Source organism: Sinocyclocheilus rhinocerous, unplaced genomic scaffold, assembly GCF_001515625.1.
Source record: "Sinocyclocheilus rhinocerous isolate Xijiao unplaced genomic scaffold, SAMN03320098_v1.1 scaffold1420, whole genome shotgun sequence".
In the NCBI taxonomy this organism is placed as follows: Eukaryota; Metazoa; Chordata; class Actinopteri; order Cypriniformes; family Cyprinidae; genus Sinocyclocheilus; species Sinocyclocheilus rhinocerous.
In genome coordinates, this window is record NW_015666537.1 from 374,760 (window position 1) to 388,940 (window position 14,181).

Genomic DNA, 14,181 nt, shown 5'->3' on the forward strand with positions numbered 1-14,181 from the left:
TTATTGACTCATGTGTGTGTGATCTGAGAGCACCGTTTGATTTTGAGTGCAAGTGAAATGGTTTTGCAGTGATTGTTTGATTTTGATGGAAGAGTCAGAGGTTTCATGAATTTAGTTTGAGTATTTGGATTTGTGTTTAAGGTTTTGAGAAAATGAGTGATGGTTTCAAGAAATGTGTTTTAGCAATTCAGAAAAACTGTAACACAGAAGATTATTACTAGGCGATATCATCATCCACCACTACAACTGTTTATAGGAATGACACAATATGATGACATGCAAAACCTATAAAATGAAACAATGACTAAAATGTATATTATAAATGGGCAATAAAATGTCCTTCTCTTGTGTCACAGCAATGAAAGGAGAGGGTGACAGCCAACCTTGTTTTAACAATAAAAAGGACTGTTTTAACAATAACAGCTGACATAATGGCAAGAACTCATAGTTGTCAGAACTCAACTGGCTGAAATCATAGTTTCGAAAAAGAGATGATGTCATTCAACCATGTTTTTCAAGCTGATAAGGCAAGGGGTGCGATAAGGAGCAGCAATAAATCAGCACAACAGCAATTTAGGACGACACTTCCCAACCAGATTTTGTCTTATCTTTGTGATGCGTATAATTGTGGCAGCATTGTGCAGTTCTGTTGTACTTTTCATGCACATGATGAATTATTTGGCCAAATGGATACTGACCAACATTATAGAGAAACAACTCAAGACCAACGACAGAGAAATAATATTTTAGATGTCCTGTTGTATCTGTATATATTCATTCAGTACATGTGTGTTCTTCTTGCACACTTACACAGAATACAGCAAATCTTACTTTCACACAAGTCAAAGTCTATGCCAACTGTACTCTGTACTCGTTTGCAGGGAAAGAAAACCAGTTGAGCACTTCCACTGTTTTTCTGAGATATTTGAGCACCCAGTCTTTGACGTCTTGTCCTTGATGTGAGGTTACATATGAGCTTCGGTGGGTTGCTGGGGAAAATCCACTGCAATATGGCATGTAAAATTGTCTTGTTATGTCTTGATAAGACTTTTTCATATTTCTTAACCTGTCTGTTATGCAGTGGAAAATAAACACATTTTAAATGCGTTTTCTGCAGAAATATTTCTTTAGGCAAAAAGGAACGCAGGCCCTTTGGTATTCATGTCTCCTACAAAGACTCATTTTGATAGAGAGTGCACTGATGGCTTAATCTATAGGAATATAGTTTGGCTTTGCAGTGCCCTCTGGAATATACTGGCAGCCCTGCTTTTGTCTTTGTTCAAGCTAAGTGCTTAGCAAGTGTTATTGTTGGCTTGCTGTTCTGTTTCCCTCCCGTTTGAGGCCTGAGCTCTCTGCAGTGCCCCCAAACAAATACTGAGGGCCCAGCCTTTGTGAGAACCACTATGAACTACTGCCTAGAGAGGCACTAAACAGGTCTTAAATGAGCAGCTGGTGTGCTTTATTTTCTCAGGTGGACATAAATATAAGACAAATATTGTATTGGATAACCATGTTGCCAACTATTGGTTAACCATGATGCAACCGAATTAGCTCCTGGTGTGAACATTCATGTAAGCCAATGCCATTTTGCAAGTGATTATAAATGGTCATGTTTGGTTTATGATGCAAGGAAGAATCATTCAACTGTTCTGCTGTAACCACAAAAAAACCAAACAATCAAAAAACTTAGTTAGAACTAAATAGAGATATGACTATTGGATAAAGCAATGTTCTTATCCTAAAACAAATTTGATTTATAACGTTATTCTCTGTTGCTTAACCTATCAGCTTTAGGTAAAAGAATCGGTGCTCTTTTTTGGGAGTGGTTCTGTCTCTGTATGTTTATTTAAACACAGCTGCTGTTTGGGGAAAAGGACACTGACATCATAACAATGTTTGCCCAAATTGAACTAAAGAGGCCTGGTTCACGTCATAGAATTTTTCAAAATGATTGGAACAGTCATTCGGACATGGCAATAAACCAAATATGTATTTAGAACCAATGGCTGCGTCCAAAATGAGGCATAAGAGAGGAAATCTGTATTTATAGATTTTAATAGCTCATAAAAAGTGTATTCCACACACAATGGGAAATGTACCAAGCACACACTGACATCTTGTGGTGCATTATGGTAAAATGTCCTGCTGGGTTCTGAGTGGTTTATTTTGTATAGGGTTTTTATTTTTATTTTTGTATTTTATTAATTCATTTCGATTGTTTGTTTATTTGTTTATGTGGTTACAAGTGCATTTTTGTATATCTATGCTTTGTTATTTTATTTTATTTTATTTTTAGTGCTGAAAACCAAAAAACAAACCTGCAGGAAAAATGTCCTGAAGTAAGCTGTTACTTTTCTCATGGACAGTAAAGCATATTTTATTGTTTGCAAAACAACTCATGTCACACATTTTATATTAATAAATGTAGGCCTAATGCTGTAGATTTGCATATCAATAGTCTATTATAGCTGTCTTGATGTTTTCAGATATATTTCATATTATGAATGTCACACTTGTCACGCAACTGAATCTTGACTGAATTCTTACCGAACTCTAGATTAAAAATTTTGGCTTTGAACAAGGACATACTGTATGCAGAGGATTGAGAGCGTAGAAACATGAAGGATAGACACCAGGGGTCACTATTGGCATTTATTTTTTTCTCAAATACATTGTAAGATTTATTTCATACTCACTCACGACACCTGTTACTAAGAATTATTCAAAATGTTAGTGATAGTGGGCCTCAGAAAATACAATAGCATTCTATGGGTAAAAATCTGATTAGAGTTAAATCAAGTAAAAATTTGGTCACACTTTAGTTTGAGGACCAATTCTCACTATTAACTAACTATTAACTACGATTTTGCCTCAATAAACTCCTAATTTGCTGATTTTTAACTGTTAGTAATAAGTTAGTTGTTAAGTTTAGGTGTGGGGTAGGGTTAAGGGATCTAAAATATGGTCCTGCAGAATAAGGCATTAATATGTGTTTTATAAGTACTAATAAACAGCCACTATGCTAATATGATATTAAGCTACTAGTTAATAGTGAGAATTGTTCAAATAAGTGTTACCAAAAAGTATATTTTCAAATTAAAATCATTATTTGACCTATATAAAATATTTTAATTATTTTAATAATGATAATTGACAAATGTCACCCAAGTCTTTTAACTAAGCTTATCTTTAGCTAAGTAACTTACCACAGTAGTAGACTATGTAATTCTGCATTCAGCTAAGTAACTTACCACAGCAGTAGACAATGTACTTCTGCATTCATTGTTTCAGCATTGTTGTAAAATACTGTCCACATGGATCAGCGTTACTATTCTAGGGACTGTTGACGTTCTTTGTCACCTTTTGCATGGCACAAGTTCATTCATCTTTCAGCAAATGTCTGACATCATCTGAGTGTTCAGTCTACACAGAAACTGCAATCTGCAAAGCAACATAATGCTGACATGTCTTGGCAGTTCTGTAGCCAAAATTACTTTTCAAGATTTTTAGTTATAAGAGCATAGTGGCCAATCATTACCACCACTAAAGCTGTCATAAATCTACCCAGGACAAACGTGGCCACATCTGATCATGACAGTGGTTGGCTATTTTGTTGTGACCACATTACCACTGTTTTCTTGACTAGTTACAATGATGTGGCACAAGTTATGACCAAGGTAACCTGCATAATTATAGACCTAATTGTGGACTAAACTGGTCTGACTATTGGAGGGAGAATTTAGAAACAATAAAATTCTATGCCAGATCCATAAATCTCAAGGTCCTCTTGAAGCCCATTTTGTCACAACAAAATTTATTATGAAATTTGCTCAACATAGCTGTCAACAATGTGATATTAGAGCTTTGCTACATAAGCTACTAGGATATGTTTAAGTGCTCTGTTTACAGTTGTATCTGTCTATCTATCTATCTATCTATCTATCTATCTATCTATCTATCTATCTATCTACCTAGTGTCACCAGAGTTGGCATGTAAACAATTACACTATTGCTAAATCGTATAAAGTGCAGAAATATCATATAGGAAATAATGAATTAAATATATCTAAGTAAATAAAACAAATAGGCAAATAGATTACATAGAATAAAATTCAAAGGGAATTAATTTAGAAAATATTTAGAAATAGGATATTTAGAAAATATGGTTATGCGAAACAAAATCTGTCTATTTCTGATGATCAAAAACTAAAACTTACATTGTTCGCCCACCCTATAATGTGAAACGATGTGAATGTGGTACAACGCGAGGGCGGGCTTGTAGTACTGACGTCATCAGCTGGGTGTCTCTCGCCCGGCTTTGGGCTCCTGTCTCCTCTCTCTCTCCCTCCCTGTGAAGCGAACAGGGGGGAGAAGATCTTTAAAAAAAAAAAAGCCAGGAACGGTGACAGTGACAGCGGCTGCGGCTCCGGCGCCTGTGCGCGATCCTCCTTCTCAGTCACCGCCGACACTCGCACCGATGCGCGCGCTCACCCATCTCCACCAGACACCACCGCATCACACCACTGCGTCTGCAGTCTGAAATTTACCTCCCCCTTTTTTATTGTTGTAGTTGTTGAGCATCCGACATACGACCAACCATCGAGACGCAAACACTTTCATTTCAACCCTTCATCTGAATGACGGGCGGACGGTTCGACTTCGACGATGGCGGCACTTTCTGCGGTGGATGGGAGGACGGAAAAGCCCACGGACACGGCATCTGCACCGGCCCCAAGGGCCAGGGCGAATACTCCGGGTCCTGGTCCAACGGGTTTGAGGTAGTCGGGGTGTACACCTGGCCCAGTGGAAATACATACAATGGTTACTGGGCGCAGGGGAAACGGCACGGGCTCGGCATGGAGTCCAAGGGGAGGTGGCTGTACCGCGGGGAGTGGAGTCACGGATTTAAGGGTCGGTATGGGGTTCGCCAGAGTCTCAATACACCTGCCAGGTATGAAGGCACATGGAGCAATGGACTGCAAGATGGATATGGGGTCGAGACATACGGAGATGGGGGTGAGTGCAGCTAAACATCACTTGACCTATTTACTGTTCTTTAAAGTCTTGCGTGTATGTGATGCCGCTGCCGGGTGAAATAATGTCTCTGTTTTATTATACATCACTATAAAACAAATGGCTCTTATGAATAATATAAGGATACTTTTTTTTCTTCCATTTTAGTGAGGGATCAAACAAGATTGCGTCTGGTAGTGCTTGAGTTATTTCTAGTGCCTAGATTTTGCCCCTAAATAATTGGCTACAGATTTATGAAGCAGTTTGTCCATGCAGTTGAGTTGATGCATGGCATATAACTGGAGTGGTCAGCAGAAGTTGCTCACAGAGGGCATGGCTAATAATAGTTACATCTGCAACATGTCAAATCAAAGCTCTTCTAGCAGACTAGTAGACCAGAAGACAAGTTCTTGTCTCTGCTTATTTCTTTTGCACGAAATATTTGTGCTACATGAAAATTATGTGCTGTCATTTGTTGGAAGTTAAATCGTAAAATGGAGATATTTAAAAATGTGTATTGTCCACCTGTTAATTTAATTCACTTGTTCCTACAGTGTACAGTGTACAATTTGGGGATAGTTCTCCCAAAAATGAATGTCATTATTTACTCACCCTCATGTCGAACCAACCCTGTATGAATTTCTTTCTTCTGCTGAGAAGATATTTTGAAGAATTTGGGAAAATGTCTGTAATGTGGGTAACCAGACAATTGATGGTATTGGCTTCCATAGTATATTTTCATGCTATGGAAGTCAATGGCTTCCATCAACATTCGTAAAAATGTCTTATTTTGTGTTCAACTCAACAGAAGAAAAAATCTCATACAGGTTTGGAACAACTCAAGGATGAGGGAGGACAGGATTTAAATTTTTGGGTGAACTATCACTTTAAAATACAGTGACCATGTTTCACACATTAAAAGTGACATTTTGGTGCCTATATATTTTACAGGTTATAAGCATACTCTATATATCATTAATTAATATAATGTTAATATACAAATGCACTTTTGTATCAGTGGTAAAATAAAAGGCCACAAGGTGAATTTAAATGAATTAAAAATAATTCTATTAACTAATCAACATAGGAGCCATAATGTATTGCCTTGTTAAACATAATACATGTTTACACTGTATATTTTATATATAGGCCTATATACTGTATATATGCACTCACTCACTCACTCACACGCACACACACACACACACACACACACACACATATATATATATATATATATATAATATCTTTAAAATACTGAAAGATATATAGTCAAAACTGATTAGCTTATATTAAGATTTTTTTTATTAAATGTAACTAAACTACAAAGTGATTAAACAGCACCACTATTCAAATAATTTTTAGATTGCGTAGTAATATATTATGAAGTCTTTTAAGAAGAAATTTAAATCCGAGGTAAATTGATATTTGGCAAGGACCTACTGTCGAATTTATGAGGCAGGGTCACACATTACCGCTTACTCATAACTCACTTTCTTCTTCTGCAAAGAATCCTGAAAATAGGCTCTTTTGCACTCTGTATATCATAAGTCACTTCTATTCTGCCTGTTTACCTATTATTGGAATATTAGCTTCTCAGCATTACTGCTGTAGAGACAATGACATATGCAGAATCATAAGGAATGAGTGGATACATAGGTAAATAAATAAGAGTTATGGTTGGCTGGAGTCACAAACTTCACAACGGCTCAGATTACTTCCATGTTTTAAAATAGTGCTAGCTCTGCTGTTGAAGCTGTTAGGTCTGACAGGCCAGCATATGAGATATAGAAGGGAGAGCTGTTAACTTCGTCATAATGCGGATAGGATTACACCTGTATATTACTAGCCTGACAATAATTTATTCAGTTATAATCTGGTGTTATTTTATTTATGCATTTGAACACTTTGTATATTTGCTGAAGGTCAGATTAAAAAACTTTTCACCTAGATTATGACTATAGCACCAGCATTATATATCTATATTATATCTGTATCGAATAGTGAGGACATACAAAACAGTTCAAATGTTTGGGGTCAGTTATTTATTTGTTTATTTTGACAGAAATGAATAACAGTGACAGTAAAGACATTTACAATGTTACAAAAGATTTCTATTTCAAATAAATACTGTACTTTTAAACTTTCTATTCATCAAAGAATCACGGTTTCCATAAAAATATTAAGCGGCAAAACTGTTTTAACATTGGTGATAAATAATAATAAGAAATGTTTCTTGTGCACCAAATCAGCATATAAAGATGATTTCTGAAGGATCATGTGACACTGAACAATGGAGTAATGGCTGCTGAATATTCGGCCTTTCCATTGCATGAATAAATTACATTTTCAAATATATTATAAACAGAAAACACTTACTTCAAATTGTAATAATATTTCACAATATTACTGTTTTATTGTATTTTTTTTATCAAATAAATGCAGCCGTGATGAGCATAAGTGACTTCTTTCAAAAACAATATCTTACCGACTCCAAACTTGTGAACAGTATTGTGTTTTGAAAGATTCTAATCTTGGTTCCTGATGGTAAATTGTTTTTGAAGTGATTTGTTACTAAGTGGATGTTTCCATCCAGCAAACTGTCTTTATTGTTAAATTCAGCCTTTTAATAGAATAAATGATATTAGGATATCATTTAAGAAGTTTGATTACTGATACTGTTTTTAGTATTCATGGAATGCAAAAAAATAAAGAAATAAAATATAAATAATAATGAATAAATTATCATTTAAATAATCCTTTTATATTAATTATTGAAATGAATCCATCATTTAATCTAATTAGCTTGGAAATATTGTAACACCTCAATAAAAAAATTCTAAGCATTGCTTAAAAAACATCAAAGCACCCTGACGTGAGTTCCTATGGTGTTTTCTTTTTTTATATAATCCCTGTATTATGTGTTATGCAATATCTAGACTAAAGTCTCTCTAATCCCTTTGCCAGGTACGTACCAGGGCCAGTGGATGGGCGGCATGCGACACGGCTATGGCGTACGTCAGAGCGTGCCTTACGGCATGGCCACTGTCATCCGCTCCCCGCTGCGTACCTCACTGGCCTCCCTCCGCAGCGAGCAGAGTAACGGCTCCGTACTTCACGACCACATGTCCGACAGCCCCGCTGGCACCCGGGGCGGCTTTGTCCTGAACTTCCACAGCGACAGCGAAGTGGGCTCCAGCAAAAAAAAGGGCCTTTTCAGACGGGGTTCGCTGTTCGGGAGCCTCAAGCAGCTGAGGAAGTCAGACTCCCGTTCTTCCATATCCAGCAAGCGCAGTTCAGCACGAAGTGACGCCACCATGAGCCGCATCAGCTCTAGCGACGCAAACTCCACCATTAGTTTTGGGGATGGAGAAGTGGCCGACGAGTACATGCCGGCTGAGGACAATGTCGATGCCACCACCACCGAGTCGTACATGGGCGAGTGGAAGAATGACAAGCGGAATGGTTTCGGTGTCAGCGAGCGCTCCAATGGGATGAAATACGAAGGCGAGTGGATAAACAACAAACGCCACGGCTACGGGTGCACGATATTCCCTGATGGGACGAAAGAAGAGGGGAAGTACAAAAATAACGTTTTGGTGCGTGGCATCAAGAAGCAGCTTATTCCCCTCAAGAACACCAAAACGAAGCAAAAAGTGGACCGTGCCGTTGAAGGAGCCATAAGAGCGTCTGCCATTGCCCGAACAAAAGTAGAAATTGCCACCTCAAGGTTAATACTTCCTCCAGATCAATCCTACACCACACAATCAATTGCATCTTAAAGGTCTAATTACTACAAGATTTATCTCACTCTCTTTCTAAACTCTTTCTTTCTTTACTTGCACATAAAACATACGTTTTCTTCATCTAACCAACAGTATTGCTCACAATAATTACATTACTCCAACCAACATAGCACCTGCATGCTGTATCCCCAGCTGTACAGGAGTTGAAGGCTGCTCATTCCCCCTCATACGAATGAGTGAAACGCGGCAGGGAGGAGACCAGGCAAACAGCTATTGTGCAGAAGAGCCCCATTGAATAGTCTGTTTGCATAAGTGCCATCACATGCCCCCCGGCCATAGCTCTCATACTGACCACATAATCAATGCAGGGCCAACAGGATGTCCTGAATGAAGTCACAGAGGAGTCGGGGTGCCAGTTGTCATGTTTATAATCATTTAAACATTTTTAGAGGAGAAATTGTGTGATACTTTTATGCAATACTGCTCATTACGACAATTACAAGGCCTATATGTTCCTAAGAGAGGTTAAGAATAGATGTGTATAGCTCAAAGGAGATACTTATGTAATTTTGGTGGTATGTGTAAATCAAATGGCAAATGCGTTTGCAAAGGCGAAGCTGCTTCATTCCTCTGGGATTGAATTACCATCAGTTCTTCTTTTTATATCTGTTATCTATAACACATAATTATCGATTAAGTCACACATGGAATTGTGGAGGAAATGTTCGATATTGTTTTCTAAATACAACAACAGGTTTTCCCACTCATTCATTTCTTTACTCTTGTAATTCATCAACACAGCTGGCTAAAATCGATTTTTGCAAGTTGAAGCAGGTTGTGAAGATCAGAGTGTTAAACAGGGACTCAGTAATGTTGTGTGAGCTGAGTGGTACCTCTGATTCATGTAAGGACATGTGAGCCTATAGGCTAGTGCTAGTGCTGGTATAAAGTACTGGTGTTGAAGCAGATTCTGAAGTAGGAGAAATTTCTCACTTGTTTAGTATTAATGTCTTCAATTTGAGACACACATGTAGTTATTCATTTTTGTTCCTCAGACCTTTCTTCCTCTCACAACATGCATCAGAGAGTAGTAAGGATGCTAAAAATGAAACTTATGTCATCATTTACTCACTTCACGTTGTTCCAAACTTTTATGACTTCCGTGGAATACGAAAATTTGAATGTATATATTAATATAGAATATCCTGCCCATGCTTTTCAATGTGAGTGAATGAGGACTGATGCTGTCAAGCTTCAAAATGGCAAAAAAGCATCATAAAAATATCATAAAAGTGGTCCATATGACTTGAATGCTGAAAATCTTTCCTGGCTGTTTTCTTCTGAGTTCAGTAGCGATATCAGATTTGTGAATGAATCATTCTTTTCAACCAAGCAGTTTATTCTGTTCAGAAAACAGATCTGAATGATTCAGTTTAATGAATCGGACTGATCTGGTTCTCGATTTCAGCTCGCTTAATCATTGATCTGATCTCAGTGGTTAACAACTCACTGATGATTATCAGTGAATAATTAGCTAAATTTCAGTCTGTTCATCAAACAAAGCTATTGTAAAACTTTATCTGAATCATTTTTGTGATGCTTTTAAGCTTTTAAAAGCTTGAAAGCTCCAGTCTTTATTCCTTGTAATTTCAGGAGTGACCTCCTTACTCCGTTATTCTTGCTTTTGTGTTCTACGAAAGAAAGTCAAGTGAAATGTAAATAGTGATTAAATAATGGCACAGTGTTCATTTTTGGGGTTGAACTATCTTTTATTTAGCGTTTCGTTATTGTGTTTTTCATGTGCAGGTTTATGTATTTAGGGCTTTTTACTTAAGAAGCCCTAACTTGAATGTTTTCCTTTGCTCTATTAATGCAGTTATTTACTTCTTTTTTTTTCGGTACAAAAACCATGTCCTTGTCCTGTTCATTCATTACCATGTGCTTCTTTCTGATAGCTAAAAGAGTATGAATTTTAATGAAAGCTGCTATAATGAGGCTTGCACAGTCCATGTAGCTAATGAAATAGTAATATGTCCCAGAGCTGCTGGATGAATTAAATATCTCTCAGTGCCTTTGAAGATTGTTACTCAGAGAAGTGATAAGCACTGTGAGGGTTCAGGGAATGTGTGGAGAGTCTGAGAAGGCTTTGGATTGACTTGAAGGAGTCTTGAAAAGAGAGAGAGAGAGAGGGTTCTCAGGCCTGTGCTCTCTCACACATGTGTGCACTGTGTGTCAGCACTGAGCCTGACTAAATAAGGCAAGGCAGGAGTTGGCTTCTCAATCGGTGACAAGAATATAGTCTTGCAGCCGTCACTGATACAGTAGCCAGTCCGCGTCCTGTTATCATCTGTTAGAGCACTCAGGTTTAGAGCCACTTGTATCCTTTCGGCACGGACTTTCTTTTTACCATGGCAATAATAATTCCTTCCAAAATGTTAGAGTTGCTACAATTATTGTACATTATAAATGGGATCTCTATACAAGAATATCTTTGTCATTTTATTTCATACTTTTTTAATGAAAGTGGTGAGGAGACTGTAAAAACTATGATATTTTGGTGGAAACAATTCTTACCATAGATCATTTTTTGTAAAAGACTTTGTAAAAAGTTGATTTCATATGAGAGATTTATGTATCCTGCGACTCTCTAGATCTGGTCAAGGCTTTAATGGATAGGATTGCCTGAATAGATTAACCATCTTTCTTAATCTTCTGTTTGTCCTCAGGAACAGTTTATGTAGAGGATTGTTTCTTCTATGGCAATCTGCTTTATACACCGCGTGTAGTGATTTGTTGATTGCAAAATAATTTGATGCTAACAAGTTTCCATAGGCATACTTACTTTTATTTGACTTATTTGTCCCTGAATTATATTTTAGGTTCATCCCTTTTTTTTTTTGGTATTATTCCTGTCCATTTTATGTGTTTTAGGCTGGCAAAGTCAAAATTGTATAACTGAAGTGAAATATCACGCACCAGTGAAATGCTGTAATTCATAGACATGGAAATGCAAACAGTCCATTAGCGGACTGCAGGCCATGGCAAAAAAATGCTTTACACATATCGCAGATTTCCTATTTCACGGCTGTGCTTTGTTCCAGTTTGATAAATATGGAATTTGCACTGAATTTAACTAAAGCAAAATTATTAGGTTAATCATGCTTAAATATTTTTAGTGATTTGCAGCCCTAGAGTGTTTATATTAATTATCAATGTAGTCTGAAAACATCATATAAACTAGCAGCATAAGAATACAGACAGAAATGTGTATATGTAAAGGCTAACTGGACAGATCAGAAACAAGACACGTGTTGAGTTGCTATAGGCTCAAGCGAGGAGGATGTGCTCCTCTTCACATCTTCATTTGAGCTCTTGTGTGTGATAGAGTGGGCGAATGTGAGGACACACTGCCAATTTAAAACCCTCAGAATTTCTGCAAGTGCTCCATCTGTCGCCTAGGAGATGTTCTTTGGCTCAGACTCCAAAGAATATCACATTAGGTCCATTAACGCCTGGGGAAGGTGCTGCTTATTACTTGGCTGACAAATAGTACGTAGATGCTCTCTTAATATTGTTAATATTATATATGCCTTGTGTGTTTGAAATTCTAATCAGCAGTATAGATATCTTTTAATGTTTATTGCATTCAGAGTCAGGGACAGTTCACTCAAAAATAGCATTTTTACTCACCTTCATGTTATTTCAAACCCATATGCTGTTTTTTTTTCCGGTGCAACACAAAAATCACCATAAAAATAGTCTGTCTAATTTGTGTATTCCAAGTATTCTGAGGTCATACAGAAGTTTTATGTTATGAACAGACTGAAGTAAAATTTCACTGATGATTTTGACCACTTCTTTATAGAAAACAAATAACTTTTGCAGATTTCATTTTTGGGTGAACTATCCCTTTAAGAGGAATCATTTCACAATGCAAAGTTTGGAGTCTGAAAGTTGTTTTAATGTTTTTGAAGGAAGTCTCGTATGTTCATATATATGATCAAAAATACAGTAATATTGTGAAATATTATTACAATTTAATAGAACTGTTTTCTATTTTAATATATTTTAAAATGCTATTTATTTCTGTAGTGGCAAAGCTGAATTTTCAGCATCATTACTCCAGTCTTCAGTGTCACATGATTTTTCAGAAATCATTCTAATATTCTGATTTAAACCTCAAGACACATTTCTTATCATCAATGTAAAATTCTTTACTGTTGCTTTTGATCAATTTAATGCATCCCTGCTGAATAAAATTATATATAAAAAAACTTATACTGGCCCCAAACTTTTGAACAGTAGTATAACTGTAGCTCTTGAGACCCATTTGTGACAGGTTTCATTTAGATCTGTGGTGGCTACCGTGAGCTAGATGGATCTCCTCAGGAGCTGATCTGTGCTAGGCTGGTTTGGACTGAACCATAATAAAGCATCAATCCCAAACACCTGACACTCAGTATTTGTGTTAGTGCAATCACATCATGACATGACTCTCTAAATCAAGCTTACAGTATATCTTCCTCCTATTTAAGGTTTCATTTATCACCATTATTGCAATTCTCAGCAGAGGACCAAGTATACTGTAGTATACTGTACTAAGTATATACAGTGCAGATCTTATTACTTGAGGTTTGTTTTTTAGAAGGAAAAGAGAAAGCTAGTTTAATTCATTCAAACAGAGCTTTAGATTCAATTTCATTTATTCGCATAGCTCTTCTTAGAATGTGATGAATACAAAGCTCCTCCCCACAGTTAAAGACCATGATCCCTTAAAAGCAAGCTTAGCTTAACAGTTGTAATGTGGATGGACTTCGAAAGATACTTTGTCTGGAATGTTTCATGACAGCCGGCTAACACTTATGACTTCATTCATAGTAAGACTACATGGCCTTGTGCAAAGAGGATAAAAAAATTAATGGTTAAATGTTTAACAAATAATGAGGGAGGAGAAAGCACTGATATTCATATTTTACTCTGCATATGTGATGGGAATTTTATTAAGAAGGTCACTGGCTAAAAGGAGAACAGTGTAGTTTTACTGATAGGAGTAAACCTACAAAAATGTTCACACTGTATTAATTGTTAAATGTAAAACAAACTAAAATTAGGTTTGGATGGCCTTCCAGTGCTCATGGCACTGCGTATCTGTTTTTAAATATATGAAGTTACACTGTATAACTTATACTGTAACATACATGTATACAGAACTCTCTCTTTACTCACTCATCCATGTGTACATCCTCTTAAAAAGTGTTCATCCAATGGGTTATTTAAAGGAGACATATTATGCCCCTTTTTACAATATGTAATATAAGTCTCTGGTGTCCCCAGAATGTGTCTGTGAAGTTTCAGCTCAAAATACTCCACAGATAATTTATTATATCATTTTAAAAATGCCTATTTTGAGTGGAAGCAGAAA

At 36.7% G+C, this 14,181-nt stretch overlaps 1 protein-coding gene across 1 annotated transcript in view; it reads left to right on the top strand.

Moving 5' to 3' along the window:
• The first annotated feature begins 4,291 nt into the window (after positions 1-4,291).
• The window catches only part of LOC107732545 (junctophilin-1-like), a 20,372-nt gene continuing 10,482 nt past the window's right edge, over positions 4,292-14,181 (top strand). The window contains exons 1-2 of the mRNA XM_016543907.1: positions 4,292-5,016; positions 7,981-8,743. Of these exons, the coding sequence (XP_016399393.1) occupies positions 4,638-5,016; positions 7,981-8,743 (1,142 nt within the window). The 5' untranslated portion in view covers positions 4,292-4,637. The remainder of the gene's footprint in view (positions 5,017-7,980; positions 8,744-14,181) is intronic.